Source organism: Scyliorhinus canicula, chromosome 2, assembly GCF_902713615.1.
Source record: "Scyliorhinus canicula chromosome 2, sScyCan1.1, whole genome shotgun sequence".
NCBI lineage: Eukaryota > Metazoa > Chordata > Chondrichthyes > Carcharhiniformes > Scyliorhinidae > Scyliorhinus > Scyliorhinus canicula.
In genome coordinates this window covers 288,926,862-288,943,735 of record NC_052147.1, presented here as the reverse complement: position 1 = coordinate 288,943,735, position 16,874 = coordinate 288,926,862, and the positions used below count along the sequence as shown (strand labels likewise).

Below are 16,874 nucleotides of genomic sequence, written 5' to 3'. Positions count from 1 at the left end.
AGTTTGTGGGTTCGGAGGATACGCATACCGAGGAGCTGAAGTAAAAGTGGGAGGAGCTGGGGGGAGTGATAGAGGAGGGTCTCTGGGCAGACGCGTTAGGGAGGGTCAACGCAACCGTAACGTGTGCCAGACTCAGCCTGATCCAATTTAAGGTCATTGAACGGGCTCACATAACTTTGGCCCGGATGAGCAGATTCTTTCAGATGGAGGATAGGTGTCCGAAATGTGGGGGGGGGGGGGGGCAGCGAACCATGTCCACATGTTTTGGGCATGTCCAAAACTGAGCTGATTTTAGCTGGGGTTTGCTGACGCCATGTCCAAGGTATTAAATATGAGGGTGGCAATAAGTGTGGGCGTGGCGATTTTTGGGGTATCGTTCTGGCCTTTGCTTCCCTGGTAGCCCAGAGGCACATATTGCTGGCATGGAGGGACTCAAAGCCCCCGAAATCGGAGACCTGCCTTTCAGGCATGGCTGGCTTCCTCTGCCTGGAGAACAAAGAATAAAGAACAAAGAAAAGTACAGCGCAGGAACAGGCCCTTCGGCCCTCCAAGCCCGTGCCGACCATGCTGCCCGACTAAACTAAAATCTTCTACACTTCCTGGGTCCGTATCCCTCTATTTCCATCTTATTCATGTATTTGTCAAGATGCCCCTTAAACGTCACTATCGTCCCTGCTTCCACCACCTCCTCCGGCAGCGAGTTCCAGGCACCCACTACCCTCTGTGTAAAAAACTTGCCTCGTACATCTCCTCTAAACCTTGCCCCTAGCACCTTAAACCTATGCCCCTAGTAATTGACCCTCTACCCTGGGGAAAAGCCTCTGACTATTACAGGACACTGTGAGGCCTGGATAGAGTGGATGTGGAGAGGATGTTTCCACTTGTAGGAAAAACTAGAACCAGAGGACACAATCTCAGACTATAGGGTCTTTAAATCGGAGATGAGGAGGAATTTCTTCAGCCAGAGGGTGGTGAATCTGTGGAACTCTTTGCCACAGAAGGCTGTGGAGGCCAAATCACTGAGTGTCTTTAAGACAGAGATAGATAGGTTCTTTATTAATCTGGGGATCAGGGGTTATGGGGAAAAGGCAGGAGAATGGGAATGAGCAAATATCAGCCATGATTGAATGGCGGAGCAGATTTGATGGCCCAAGTGGCCTAATTCTGCCCCTATGTCTTTTGGTCTGATGAACATCCATGCCTTTCTGAACTGTAAATACCGATGAGAAGTATTCATTGGCGAGCCTGAGCAATTCACTGCCACAGAAAGCAGTTGAGGCAAAAACATGTACGTTTTCAAAAAGTACTTAGATGTAGCTTTTTGGGCTAAATGGATCAAACAATATGGGGGGAAAACAGGAACAGGTTACTGCGTTGGATAATCAGCCATGATCATATAAATAATCTTTATTGTCACAAGGAGGCTTACATTAACACTGCAATGAAGTTAGTGTGAAAGTCCCCAGTCACCACATTCCGGCGCCTGTTCAGGTACACGGGGGAATTCACAATGTCCAATTTACCTAACAGCATGTCTTTCGGGACTTGTGGGAGGAAACCGGAGCACCCGGAGGAAGCCCACACAGACACGGGGAGAACGTGCAGACTCCGCACAGACGGTGACCCAAGGCGGGAATTGAACCTGGGACTCTGGAGCTGTGAAGCAACAGTGCTAACCACTGTGCTACCGTGCTGCATTCATATTGAATGGCAGAGCAGGCTCGAATGGCCAAATGGCCTCCTCCTGCTCCTATTTTCTTTCTATCTTTAATGCAGAGATACATTATACTTTAATACTGTAATACATTTTGGGAGGGATAATGCAGAATAAAATAGAGGATAGAATCCGCAAGTGAAGGCAGGACCAATGGGCCCTATGTGGTCAAATTGTTGAAGTGCTGTTTGAGAAGCCAGTGAATAAACCATAAAGAGTCCTGAGATTCAGAAATTCATAGATTCATACCAGAAGGACGTGGAAGCTTTAGAGAGGGCGCAGAAGAGATTTACCAGGATGTTGCCTGGTATGGAGGGCATTAGCTATGAGGAGAGATTGAATAAACTCGGTTTGTTCTCACTGGAACGACGGAGGTTGAGGGGCGACGTGATGGAGGTCTGCAAAAGCATGAGGAGCATAGACAGAGTGGATAGTCAGAGGCTTTTTCCCAGGGTAGAGGGATCCATTACTAGGGGGCATAGGTTTAAGGTGCGAGGGGCAAGGTTTAGAGGAGATATACAAGGCATGTTTTTTTTCACAGAGGGTAGTGGGTGCCTGGAACTCGCTGCTGGAGGAGGTGGTGGAAGCAGGGACGATAGTGACATTTCAGGGGCACCTTGACAGGATAGGAATAGGATGGGAATAGAGGGATACGGGACCCAGGAAGTGTAGAAGATTTTAGTTTAGACGGGCAGCATTGTCGGCACAGGCTTGGAGGGCTGAAGGGCCTGTTCCTGTGCTGTACTTCTCTTTGTTCTAAATGGAGCCATAGAATACAAATGAAAGGAAGTTGGAAAAAATCTTTAGAAAACACTGGAATAGTGCATCCAATTCTCAGGCACCACTCTTCAGGAGGGATGTGAACATATTCCGGAGAGAGCAGAAAGAATTTGCAAGAGTTGTTTGAGGGAGGGGGGACTTCAGTTACCTGGTAGATTGGAGAGGTTGGGATTGTTCTCCTTGGAGAATGGAAAGTTGAGGGGAGCCTTGGTGGAAGTATTCAAAATCATGGGGTCTGGGCAGATTAGGTGGAAAGAAACTGTTGCTGTTGTGGAAGGGTCATGAACCAATGGATACTGATTTCAGACAGCCAGCAAAACGTTGTTTTTTTCAGTGGATGGTTAGGATTCGGAACGTGCTGCCTGAAAGTGGTGGAGGCACACTGAATTGCTGCTTTCAAAAATCTATTGGTTAATTATCTGAAATAAAGATATTGCAGGGCTACAGTAAAAAGGCAGAGTAGAACTAGCTGGGTTTTTTTGCAGAGAGGCAGCACAGACACGATGTACCAAATGACTTACCTCTCTGCAGTGATCATTCTGTGAATATTTTCTATTGACTATGGGTCTCGGTTTGAGGCTGTTACCTGTATCCCTCAAATATTCAACAGCAGTTCGGTGATGTAGGTTGACAATTCGACTTGTGTAGGAGGTGAGTGTGAGGTCACTTGTGTAGAGGTGGAATTGTGAGCGTGTGAACACTTTTATAGGAGGTGAGTGTGTGGACACTTGTGTGTGTGTGGACATTTCTTTCGGAAGTGTCATGGTGCCTGTGTGGACACTTGTGTAAGAGGTGAGTGCGAGCATGTGGACAGTTGTGTAGAAGGTAGCACAGTAGCACAGTGGATAGCATTGTGGCTTCACAGCGAGGGTCCCAGGTTTGATTCGCGGCTTGGGTCACTGTCTGTGCGGAGTCTGCACATTCTCCCCGTGTCTGCGTAGGTTTCCTCCAGATGCTCCGGTTTCCTCTCACTGTTCAAAGACGTGCAGGCTAGGTGGATTGGCCATAATAAATTGCCCTTAGTATCCAAAAACGTTTAGGAGTAGTTATTGGGTTATGGGGATAGGGTGGAAGTGAGGGTTAAGTGGGTCGGTGCAGACTCGATGGGCCGAATGGCCTCCTTCTGCACTGTATGTTCGATGTAAGGTGGGTTTGAGCGGGAAATTAGGAGGGCTAGGAGGGGTCATGCAAAGTCCTTGGCAAGTAGGAGTAAGATGAATTTCAAAGCATTTTATTCACATGTAAAAAGCAAGAGGGTGGTCAGGGAAAGGATTGGATCACTTAAGGGCAGCGGGGGGAAATCTATGTGTTGAGGCAGAGGAAATGGGCAAGGTACTAAATGATTACTTTGCATCAGTGTTCATCAAAGTGTGGAAGTGTTCATCAGTGTGGAAGATGATTCTTGGATAGGGTGTGTGGACAGTCTGGGTCATGCTGACATCAAAAAGGAGGAGATATTGGGCCTTTTAAAATATACTAAGGTAGATACGTCTCCTGGGCCGGGTGGGATTTACCCCAGAATACTGAGGGAAGCAAGGGAGGAAATTGCTGGGGCCTTGACTGACATCTTTGTATCCTCATTGGCAACAGGTGAGATCCCAGGGGACTGGAGAATAGCTAATGTGGTACCGCTGTTTAAGAAAGGTCACAGGGATAACCAGGAAACTATAGGCCGATGAACCTCACATTGGTAGTAAGTAAATTATTGGAGAAAATTCTCAGGGGCAGGATTTATATCTATTTCGAAACAAATGGACTCATTTGTGATCAACAGTATGGTTTTGCGAAGGGGAGTTTGTGCCTCACTAATTTGATTTGAGTTTTTTGATGAGGTGACAAAGATGATTGATGAGGGGAGGGTGGTGGATGTTGTTTACATGGACTTCAGTAAAGCCTTTGACAAGGTGCCTCATGGCAGACTGGTACAAAAGGTGAAGTCACACAGGATCAGAGGTGAGGTGGTAAGATGGATACAGAACTGGCTCGGTCACAGAAGGCAAAGGGTAGCAGTAGAAGGGTGTTTTTCTGAATGCAAGGTTGTGACAAGTGGTGTTCCACAGGGATCTGTGCTGGGACCTCTGTTGTTTGTGGTGTACATAAAAGATTTGGAGGAAAATGCAGCTGGTCTGATTAATAAGTTTGTGGATGACACCAAGGTTGGTGGAGTGGCAGATAATATTGAGGATTGTCAGAGGATACAGCAGGACATAGATAGGTTGGAGACTTGGGCAGAGAAAAGGCAAATGGAGTTTAATCCAGACAAATGTGAGGTAATGCATTTTGGTCTAACATAGAGGGGAAATATACTGTAAATGGCAAAACTCTGAGGAACATAGAAAGTCAGAGAGATCTGGGCGTACAGGTCCACAGATCTTTGAAAGTGGCAACGCAAGTGGACAAGGTAGTTAAGAAAGCAGACGGAATGCTTGCCTTCATTGGACAGGGCATCAAGTAGAAAAACTGGCAAGTCATGCTACAGTTATATAGAACGCTGGTAAGGCCGCACTTGGAATATTGCGCACAATTCTGGTCGTCACACTACCAAAAGGATGTGGAGGCTTTGGGGAGGGTACAGAGGAGGTTTACCAGGACGTTGCCGGGTCTGGAGGGTGTTAGCTATGCGGAGAGGCTGAATAGACTCGGATTGTTTTCATTAGAAAGCCGGAGGTTGAGGGGCGACCTGATAGAGGGCTACAAGATTATGAGGGGCATGGATAGAGTGGATGGGCAGGCACTCTTTCCCAGGGTGGAGGGGTCAGGCAGGTTTTTTTACACAGAGGGTGGTGAGTGTCAGGAACGCGTTGCCAGGGGAGGTTGTGGAAGCAGATACATTAACGGCATTCAAAAGGCATCTTGACAAACACATGGATAGAAGCAAATTATGCAGATGCTGGAATCTGAAACGAAAGAGAAAATGCTGGAAAATCTCAGCAGGTCTGGCAGCATCTGTAGGGAGAGAAAAGAGCTAACGTTTCGAGTCCGATGACTCTTTGTCAAAGCTAACAGACTGAGAGAGTGGGAAATATTTATACTGTGGAATGAGAATGAAAGATGAGATTGGCTATGACTCATCTTTCATTCTCACTCCACAGTATAAATATTTCCCACTCTCTCTGTCTGTTAGCTTTGACAAAGAGTCACCGGACTCGAAACGTTAGCTCTTTTCTCTCCCTACAGATGCTGCCAGACCTGCTGACATTTTCCAGCATTTTCTCTTTCGAAACACATGGATAGGATGGGTATAGAGGGATATGGCACAAGGAAGTGCTGAGGGTTTTGGCAAAGGTTGGTATCATGACCTGGATAGGTGTGGAGGGCTGGGGGGCTTGTCCCTGTGCTGGATTCTTTGTTCTTTGGGAGTTAGGTGGAACTGGGAGAAGGTTAAACTGGCAACTGGGGCTACAAGGGAGAGAAGTCTGTCGGGAGCAGAGTCAGAGAGAGGTGTTCCAGACACCGCAGCGGGGAGGAGAACAGATGGCCAGTAATTAAACAGATTGCAACTCGGGAACATAAGAACATAAGAACTAGGAGCAGGAGTAGGCCACCTGGCCCCTCGAGCCTGCTCCGCCATTCAATGAGATCATGGCTGACCTTTTGTGGACTCAGCTCCACTTTCCGGCCCGAACACCATAACCCTTAATCCCTTTATTCTTCAAAAAACTATCTATCTTTACCTTAAAAACATGTAATGAAGGAGCCTCAACTGCTTCACTGGGCAAGGAATTCCATAGATTCGCAACTCTTTGGGTGAAGAAGTTCCTCCTAAACTCAGTCCTAAATCTACTTCCTCTTATTTTTTGGCTATGTCCCCTAGTTCTGCTTTCACCCGTCAGTGGAAACAACCGGCCCGCATCTATCCTATCTATTCCCTTCATAATTTTATATGTTTCTATAAGATCCCCCCCTCATCCTTCTAAATTCCAATGAGTACAGTCCCAGTCTACTCAACCTCTCCTCATAATCCAACCCCTTCAGCTCTGGGATTAACCTAGTGAATCTCCTCTGTACACCCTCCAGTGCCAGTATGTCCTTTCTCAAGTAAGACCAAAACTGAACACAATACTCCAGGTGTGGCCTCACCAACACCTTGTACAATTGCAACATAACCTCCCTCGTCTTAAACTCCATCCCTCTAGCAATGAAGGACAAAATTCCATTTGCCTTAATCACCTGTTGCACCGGTAAACCAACTTTCTGTGACTCATGCACTAGCACACCCAAGTCTCTCTGCACAGCGGCATGCTTTAATATTTTATTGTTTAAATAATAATCCCGTTTGCTGTTATTCCTACCAAAATGGATAACCTCACATTTGTCAACGTTGTATTCCATCTGCCAGTCCCTAGCCCATTCACTTAACCTATCCAAATCCCTCTGCAGACTTCCAGTATCCTCTGCACTTTTCGCTTTACCACTCATCTTAGTGTCATCTGCAAACTTGGACACATTGCCCTTGGTCCCCAACTCCAAATCATCTATGTAAATTGTGAACAATTGTGGGCCCAACACGGATCCCCGAGGGACACCACTTGCTACTGATTGCCAACCAGAGAAACACCCATTAATCCCCACTCTTTGCTTTCTATTAATTAACCAATCCTCTATCCATGCTACTACTTTACCCTTAATGCCATGCATCTTTATCTTATGCAGCAACTTTTTGTGTGGCACCTTGTCAAAGGCTTTCTGGAAATCCAGATATACCACATCCATTGGCTCCCCGTTATCTACTGCATTGGTAATGTCCTCAAAAAATTCCACTAAATTAGTTAGGCACGACCTGCCTTTTATGAACCCATGCTGCGCCTGCCCAATGGGACAATTTCCATCCAGATGCCTCGCAATTTCTTGGAACTTGGAACAAACAGCATCAATAGGTAAACGGTACTCAACAAACTCTTGGGATTGAGGGCAGACAAGTCCCCAGGGCTAAAGGGACTGATAGCGGAGATAATGGATCCATTGGTTATGCTATTCCAAAATTCCATGAACACGGGAAAGGTGCCAGTGGATTGGAAAAATGCGAATGTAATGCCCTTATTCAAAAAGGGAGGGAGGCAGAATGTGGGAAATTACAGACCGTTAGTTTAACATCTGTTGTTGGAAAATTGTTAGAATCAATTATCAAGGACGTAATATCAGGACATTTGGAAAGCCAAAGCGCTATCCATCAGATTCAGCATGGTTTTATGAAGAGTAAATCATGTTTGACTAATTTGCTTGAGTTCTAATTATCCTTAGTGTCCAAAAAGGTTAGATGGGGTTATTGGGTTACGGGGATAGGGTGGAATTGAAGGCTTAAGTGGGTCGGTGCAGACTCGATGGGCCAAATGGCCTCCTTCTGCACTGCATGTTCTATGTTCTTCGAAGATGTAACAAGCAAGTGGATAATGGGGATCCTGTAGATGTAGTATATCTAGACTACTGGAAGGTGTTTGATAAGGTGCTGCACAGACGGTCAATTCACAAGGGGCGATCACATGGGATGAGGAGCAATCTATTAGTTTGGATAGAAGGCTGGCTGACGGACAGGAGACAGAGAGTCGGGATAAATGGGTCTTTTTCTGGATGGCAAGATGTAACTAGTGTGTTCCACAGAGTTCGATCCTTGGGCCCCAACTATTTACAATCTATGTTAACGACTTGCATACAGGGATAGAAGGTTCTATAGCCAAATTTGCAGATGACACAAAAATAGGTGGGACAGTAAGTTGCAATGAGGAAATAAGAACCTTACAAATGGACATAGATGGGTTAGGAGAGTGGGCCAAAATGTGGCAGATGGAGTTTAACGTGGATAAGTGTGAGGTCATGCATTTTAGTCAAAAAATTGGAAGACAACTTATTATCTAAATGGGGAGAGACTTCGGGGAGCTCCGATGTAGAGGGATCTGGAGGTCTTCGTGCATGAGGCACTAGTCATGTGAGAGTACCTTTAAGAAATAGATGTTTAAGCAATGTACCTTTAAGAAATGGAGCAGCTCATATTACTGAAGTGATGTCAGAGGGTGGGGGGAGCTGAGCTCACTTCTGCTTTTAGTTTCAGTTTGAGAGAGAGCAGCTGAAAAGTGCCTGGCTGGTTTGCTGTGAGCTGTTTGAAAGGAGAAAGCCGGGTTTTGAGAAAAAGAGCTTGGGTGTGCCTGTGTTTGCAGTGAGCTGGATCTGCTGTGATCTCTGCCATGAAAGACTATCTCTGAATCATTTGGGTGATTTAAGCTCATAATAGTAATGTCTTTAACCTGATGTGTTTCTGTTAGAATTTAGAATTTAGAACAGTACAGCACAGAACAGGCCCTTCAGCCCTCGATGTTGTGCCGAGCAATGATCACCCTACTCAAACTCACGTATCTACCCTATACCCGTAACTCAACAACTCCCCCTTAACCTTAATTTTTAGGACACTACGGGCAATTTAGCATGGCCAATCCACCTAACCCCGCACATCTTTGGACTGTTGTTAAAGGTGAAGTATTTTGGAAGTTTGAAGGAACATTTTGAGGGATTATTTAGTGTTGTATTATTTTCAGGGTTATCTTTGAAGTAAGGGGTGTTAAGAGATCCAATGTTTATTTAAAAGGTTAAGTTGAATTCATGGAATAAACATTGTTTTGTGTTTAAAAACACACGTGTCCATAATTCTAATACCACACCTGGAGACCAAGCCGTGTGCTTCAAAAACAACAATACATTAAAGGGGGAGGTTGGTTGAACTCCATGATACATTTTGGGGTTCTGAAAACACCTCACCCATAACAGGCACAGAAAACGAGCATGCAGGTGCAGCAGATAATAAAGAAAGCAAATGGAATGTTGGCAGATATAGCAAAAAGAATGGAGTATAAAGGTAAGGAAGTGTTGCTGCAACTGTACAATACATTGGTAAGACTGAACCTGGATCACTGTGCACAGTTTTGGTCCCCTGATTTGAGGAAAGATGTAGCGGCATTGGAGGCAGTTCAGAGGAGGTTCACTAGATTGATTCCAGAGATGAGGGGTTTGTCGTTTGAGGAGCGATTGAACAGTTTAGGCCGATACTCTCTCGAGTTTAGAAGAATGAGGGGAGATCTAATTGAGATATACAAGATGCTAAAAGGTATGTAAATAGTCCAACTCGGGAAGGAGCCATACTGGACCTGGTATTGGGGAATGGTCCCGGCCAGGTGGTTGATGTCTCAGTCGGTGATTACTTTGGGAATAGCAATCACAATTCCGTAAGTTTTAGAATACTCATGGACAAGGACAAGAGTGGTCCGAAAGGAAGAGTGCTAAATTGGGGAAAGGCGGAGTATAACAAAATGCGGCAGGAGCTGGGGAATGTGGATTGGGAGCAGCTGTTTAAGGGTAAATCCACATTTGAAATGTGGGAGTCTTTTATGGAAAGGTTGATTAGAGTGCAGGACAGACATGTTCCTGTGAAAATGATAGATAGAAATGGCAAGATTAGGGAACCATGGATGACGGGTGGAATTGTGAGGCTAGCTAAGATGAAAAAGGAAGCATATGTAAGATCGAGGCGACTCAAAACTGATGAAGCTTTGGAGGAATATCGGGAAAGTCAGACGAATCTCAAACGTGCAATAAAAAGGGCTAAAAGGGGTCATGAAATATCTTTGGCTAACAGGGTTAAGGAAAATCCCAAAGCCTTTTATTCGTATGTAAGGAGCAAGAGGGTAACTAGGGAAAGGATTGGCCCACTCAAAGACAAGAGAGGGAATTTATGCGTGGACTCAAAAAAAAATGGGTGAGATTCTTAATGAGTACTTTGCATCGGTATTCACAAAGGAGAGGGACAAGACGGATGTTGAGGCGAGGGATGGATGTTTAAATGCTCTAGGTCAAGTTGTCATACGGAAAGGGGAAGTTTTGGGTATTCTAAAAGACATTACGGTGGACAAGTCCCCAGGACCGGATGGGACCTATCCCAGGTTACTGAGGGAAGCAAGGGTCGAAATAGCTGGGGCCTTAACAGATATCTTTGCAGCATCCTTGAGCACGGGTGAGGTCCCGGAGGACTGGAGAATTGCTAATGTTGTCCCTTTGTTTAAGAAGAGTAGCAGGGAAAATCCAGGGAATTACAGACCTGTGAGCTTGACGTCAGTGGTAGGCAAACTGTTGGAGAAGATACTGAGGGATAGGATCTATTCACATCTGGAAGAAAATAGACTTATCAGTGATAGGCAGCATAGTTTTGTGCAGGGAAGGTCATGTCTTACAAATCTAATAGAACTCTTTGAGGAAATGACAAAGTTAATTGATGAGGGAAGGGCTGTAGATGTCATATACATGGACTTTAGTAAGGCGTTTGATAAGGTTTCCCATGGCAGGTTGATGGCAAAAGTGAAGTCTTATGGGGTTCAGGGTGGATAAAGAACTGGCTGGGCAACAGGAGACAGAGAGTAGTGGTGGAAGAGAGTGTCTCAAAATGGAGAAGGGTGACTAGTGGTGTTCCACAGGGATCCGTGCTCGGACCACTGCTGTTTCTGATCTACATAAATGACCTGGAGGAAGGTATAGGTGGTCTGATTAGCAAGTTTGCAGTTGATACTAAGATTGGTGGAGTTGCAGATAGCGAGGAGGACTGTCCGAGAATACAACAAAATATAGATAGATCGGAGAGTTGGGCAGACAAATGGCAGATGGAGTTCAATCTAAAGAGAGAGCTGAGACGAGCAAGGAGGGGACATGAGAAGTCTTTGGCAGGTAGGATCAAGGAAAACCCAAAAGCTTTCTATAGGTATGTCAGGAATAAAAGAATGACTAGGGTAAGAGTACGGCCAGTCAAGGACAGTGGTGGGAAGTTGTGTGTGGAGGCTGAGGAGATGAGCGAGATACTAAATGAATACTTTTCGTCAGTATTCACTCAAGAAAAAGATAATATTGTGGAGGAGAATGCTGAGACCCAGGCTATTAGAATAGATGGCATTGAGGTGCGTAGGGAAGAAGTGCTGGCAATTCTGGACAAGGTGAAAATAGATAAGTCCCCGGGGCCAGATCGAGTTCTTTGAGAAGGTGACTGAACAGGTAGACGAGGGTAGAGCAGTTGATGTGGTGTATATGGATTTCAGTAAAGCGTTTGATAAGGTTCCCCACGGTCGGCTATTGCAGTAAATACGGAGGCTGGGAATTGAGGGTGATTTAGAGATGTGGATCAGAAATTGGCTAGTTGAAAGAAGACAGAGAGTGGTAGTTGATGGGAAATGTTCAGAATGGAGTTCAGTTACGAGTGGCGTACCACAAGGATCTGTTCTGGGGCCGTTGCTGTTTGTCATTTTTATAAATGACCTAGAGGAGGGCGCAGAAGGATGGGTGAGTAAATTTGCAGACGACACTAAAGTCGGTGGAGTTGTAGACAGTGCGGAAGGATGTTGCAGGTTACAGAGGGACATAGATAAGCTGCAGACCTGGGCTGAGAGGTGGCAAATGGAGTTTAATGTGGAAAAGTGTGAGGTGATTCACTTTGGAAAGAATAACAGGAATGCAGAATATTTGGCTAATGGTAAACTTCTTGGTAGTGTGGATGAGCAGAGGGATCTCGGTGTCCATGTACATAGATCCCTGAAAGTTGCCACCCAGGTTGATAGGGTTGTGAAGAAGGCCTATGGTGTGTTGGCCTTTATTGGTAGAGGGATTGAGTTCCGGAGCCATGAGGTCATGTTGCAGTTGTACAAAACTCTAGTACGGCCGCATTTGGAGTATTGCGTACAGTTCTGGTCGCCTCATTATAGGAAGGACGTGGAAGCTTTGGAACGGGTGCAGAGGAGATTTACCAGGATGTTGCCTGGTATGGAGGGAAAATCTTATGAGGAAAGGCTGATGGACTTGAGGTTGTTTTCGTTAGAGAGAAGAAGAACATAAGAACATAAGAACATAAGAACTAGGAGCAGGAGTAGGCCATCTGGCCCCTCGAGCCTGCTCCGCCATTCAATTAGATCATGGCTGATATTTTGTGGACTCAGCTCCACTTTCCGGCCCGAACACCATAACCCTTAATCCCTTTATTCTTCAAAAAACTATATATCTTTACCTTAAAAACATGTAATGAAGGAGCCTCAACTGCTTCACTGGGCAAGGAATTCCATAGATTCACAACCCTTTGGGTGAAGAAGTTCCTCCTAAACTCAGTCCTAAATCTACTTCCCCTTATTTTGAGGCTATGCCCCCTAGTTCTGCTGTCACCCGCCAGTGGAAACAACCTGCCCGCATCTATCCTATCTATTCCCTTCATAATTTTAAATGTTTCTATAAGATCCCCCCTCATCCTTCTATATTCCAATGAGTACAGTCCCAGTCTACTCAACCTCTCCTCATAATCCAACCCCTTCAGTTCTGGGATTAACCTAGTGAATCTCCTCTACACACCCTCCAGCGCCAGTACATCCTTTCTCAAGTAAAGAGACCAAAACTGAACACAATACTCCAGGTGTGGCCGCACCAACACCTTATACAATTGCAACAGAACCTCCCTAGTCTTAAACTCCATCCCTCTAGCAATGAAGGACAAAATTCCATTTGCCTTCTTAATCACCTGTTGCACTTGTAAACCAACCTTCTGTGACTCATGCACTAGCACACCCAAGTCTCTCTGAACAGCGGCATGCTTTAATATTTTATTGTTTAAATAATAATCCCGTTTGCTGTTATTCCTACCAAAATGGATAACCTCACATTTGTCAACATTGTATTCCATCTGCCAGACCCGAGCCCATTCACTTAACCTATCCAAATCCCTCTGCAGACTTCCAGTATCCTCTGCACTTTTCGCTTTACCACTCATCTTAGTGTCATCTGCAAACTTGGACACATTGCCCTTGGTCCCCAACTCCAAATCATCAATGTAAATTGTGAACAATTGTGGGCCCAACACGGATCCCTGAGGGACACCACTAGCTACTGATTGCCAACCAGAGAAACACCCATTTATCCCAACTCTTTGCTTTCTATTAATTAACCAATCCTCTATCCATGCTACTACTTTACCCTTAATGCCATGCATCTTTATCTTATGCAGCAACCTTTTGTGTGGCACCTTGTCAAAGGCTTTCTGGAAATCCAGATATACCACATCCATCGGCTCCCCGTTATCTACTGCACTGGTAATGTCCTCAAAAAATTCCACTAAATTAGTTAGGCATGACCTGCCTTTTATGAACCCATGCTGCGTCTGCCCAATGGGACAATTTCTATCCAGAAGGTTAAGAGGTGACTTAATAGAGGCATACAAAATGATCAGAGGGTTAGATAGGGTGGACAGCGAGAGCCTTCTCCCGCGGATGGAGGTGGCTAGCACGAGGGGACATAGCCTTAAATTGAGGGGTAATAGATATAGGACAGAAGTCAGAGGTGGGTTTTTTTACGCAAAGAGTGGTGAGGCCGTGGAATGCCCTACCTGCAACAGTAGTGAACTCGCCAACATTGAGGGCATTTAAAAATTTATTGGATAAACATATGGATGATAAGGGCATAGTGTAGGTTAGATGGCCTTTAGTTTTTTTTTCCATGTCGGTGCAACATCGAGGGCCGAAGGGCCTGTACTGCGCTGTATCGTTCTATGTTCTATGTTCTAATCCAGGCAAATGCGAGGTGATGCATTTTGGAAGCTCAAATTCAAGAGCGGACTATATGGTCAATGGAAAAGTCCTGGGGAAAATTGATGTACAGAGATCTGGGAGTTCATGACCATTGTACCCTGAAGGTGGCAATGCAGGTTGATAGAGTGGTCAAGAAGGCATACAGCATGCTTGCCTTCATCGGACGGGGTATTGAGTACAAGAGTCGGCAGGTCATGTTACAGTTGTATAGGACTTTGGTTAGGCCACATTTGGAATACTGCATGCAGTTCTGGTCGCCACATTACCAGAAGGATGTGGATGCTTTGGAGAGGGTGCAGAGGAGGTTCACCAAGATGTTGCCTGGTATGGAGGGTGCTAGCTATGAAGAAAGGTTGAGTAGATTACGATTGTTTTCATTGGAAAGACGGAGGTTGAGGGGAGACCTGATTGAGGTCTACAAAATTATGAGAGGTATGGACAGGGTGGATAGCAACAAGCTTTTCCCAAGAGTGGGGGTGTCAGTTACAAGGGGTCACGATTTCAAGGTGAGAGGGGAAAAGTTTAAGGGAGATCTGCATGGAAAGTTTTTTACGCAGAGGGTGGTGGATGCATGGAACACTTTAGCAGCAGAGGTGGTAGAGGCGGGTACGATAGCATCATTTAAGAGGCATCCAGACAGGTATATGAACGGGCGGCAACAGAGGGAAGTAGACCTTGGAAAATAGGAGACAGGTTTAGATAAAGGATCTGGATCGGCGCAGGCTGGGAGGGCCGAAGGGCCTGTTCCTGAGCTGTAATTTTCTTTGTTCTCTTTGTATGGATAAATAATAATAATCACTTATTGTCACAAGTAGGCTTCAATGAAGTTACTGTGAAAAAACCCTAGTCGCCACATTCCAGTACCTGTTCGGGGAGGCTGGAACGGGAATTGAACCCACGTTGCTGGTCATGTTCTGCATTACTAGCCAGCTGTCTTAGCCCATTGTGCTAAACCAGCCCCGTAGATGTGGAGCAGATACTTCCTGTTGTGGCGCATTCTAGAACAAGAGGTCATAATCTTAGAATAAGAAGTTGCAAATTAAAAACATATTTGAGGAGAAACTACTTCTCCCAAAGGGTTATGAATCTGTGGAATTTGCTACCCCAGAATGCAGTGGATGCTGGGAAAGTGAGTAAATTTAAGGAGGAGTTAGACAGATTTTTAATGGGTAATGGGTTAAAGGCTTATGGAGAAGGGGCCGGACGGTGGAGCTGAGGCCAGGATGGGATCAGCCATGATCACATTGGGGGGTGTTAGGGTCGGGAGGCTAAATTGCCGACTCCCGCTCCTAGTCATGTGTTCTAGGGAGGAGATGCTGTACAGTTCTGGTCACCCTATTGTAGAAAGAATATTATTAAAGTTAAATAGTGCCGAAAAGATTTACTAGGATGCTACCGAGACTTGATGGTTTGAGTTAAAATGTAAATAATCTTTATTGTCACAAGTAACCTTACATTAACACGACAATGAAGTTACTGTGAAAAGCCACTAGTCGCCACATTCCGGCAACTGTTTGGGAATTCAGAATTCTCAGCTGGTACAGGAATTGAACCCGCACTGCTGGCCTTGTTCTGCACCACAAACCAGCTGTCTAGCCCAATGAGCTAAGCCAACGCCTATTGTAAGTTATAAGGAGAGGCTGGATAGGCTGAGACTTTTCCCCTGGAGCGTAGGAGACTTAGAGGTGATCTTATAGAGGTCTATAAAATAATGAGGGGCTTGGATAAGATAGATAGTCAACATCTATTCACAAAGGTAGGGGAGTCTAAAACTGGAGAGCCTAGGTTTAAGGTGAGAGGGCAGAGATACAAAAGGGTCCACAGGAGCAATGTTTTCACACACAGGGAGGTGAGTGTCAGGAACGAGCTGCCAGAGGCAGTAGTAGAGGTGGGTACAATTTTGCCTTTTAAAAATCATTTAGACAGTTATATGGGAAGGATGGGTATCGAGGGATAGGGGCCAAATGCGGGCTAGTGGGACTAGCTTTGTGATAAAAACAGGGCAGCACGGACAAGTTGGGCCGATGGGTCTGTTTGCATGCTCTAAACCTCTCTGACTCTATTCTAACTTATTAATTTATAACGTGCCATAATACTTTTCCTGGAACAATGCCCTTTGAAGTTGGGGAGCGGAGGGATGAGGGACCCAGAAGAGAGAGATGGAAACAAGCCTAGGATTGAAGAAGATCACTCACCTGCTCTGAACCCTGGAAACAGATGCGGCACTGGGGAGATCTACATCCACTGCTGCTGCTGCTGATAGACATCTTGTCCTCGCACTTCCTGCGGTAAAATTCCTCAGGTGAGGGGCTCACCAGGGACATGGGCTGTTCATGGCCATTGTATTCCTGCTCCTGAGAGTACTCTTCCTCCCCTGCCCAGGCACTGCCTGCCTGCCACTTGCAGCCTTTGCCAGGCGGAGGCACTGTGTTGTTGTTGGACGGGACCCCATTGTTGATTGGCCGGGAGAGTTGGTCATAATTCATCACAGGAGGCGGAGGAGGGGGACGCCGGAATAAAAAAACCTGCAGGTCACTGAACAACATGCGGCAGCGGCACTTGAGCTGGACTTGGCGCAACATCTGTGTGTTGTAGGCCAACAATGTGCCCTGAGCGACAGAACCAAGCCCTGGCTGGGGACCCTGAGACAGACTGGACCGAGCCGTGGTCCCTGAGACCAAGCCCAGGGACCCTAAGATTGAGCCCGGGGTCCCTGAGACCAGGTCCGGGGTCCCGGAGACAGAGCTGGGGTCCCTGGGACCAAGTCCGGGTTCCCTGGGACTGAGCCCGGG

General features: G+C 45.9%; 1 protein-coding gene across 1 annotated transcript in view; it reads right to left on the bottom strand.

Moving 5' to 3' along the window:
- LOC119962240 (E3 ubiquitin-protein ligase MARCHF4-like) overlaps nt 1-16,664 on the bottom strand; it is a 138,000-nt gene extending 121,336 nt beyond the window's left edge. The window contains exon 1 of the mRNA XM_038790228.1: nt 16,278-16,664. Coding sequence (XP_038646156.1) covers nt 16,278-16,664 — 387 coding nt within the window. The remainder of the gene's footprint in view (nt 1-16,277) is intronic.
- Between the last annotated feature and the right edge of the window lie 210 nt (nt 16,665-16,874).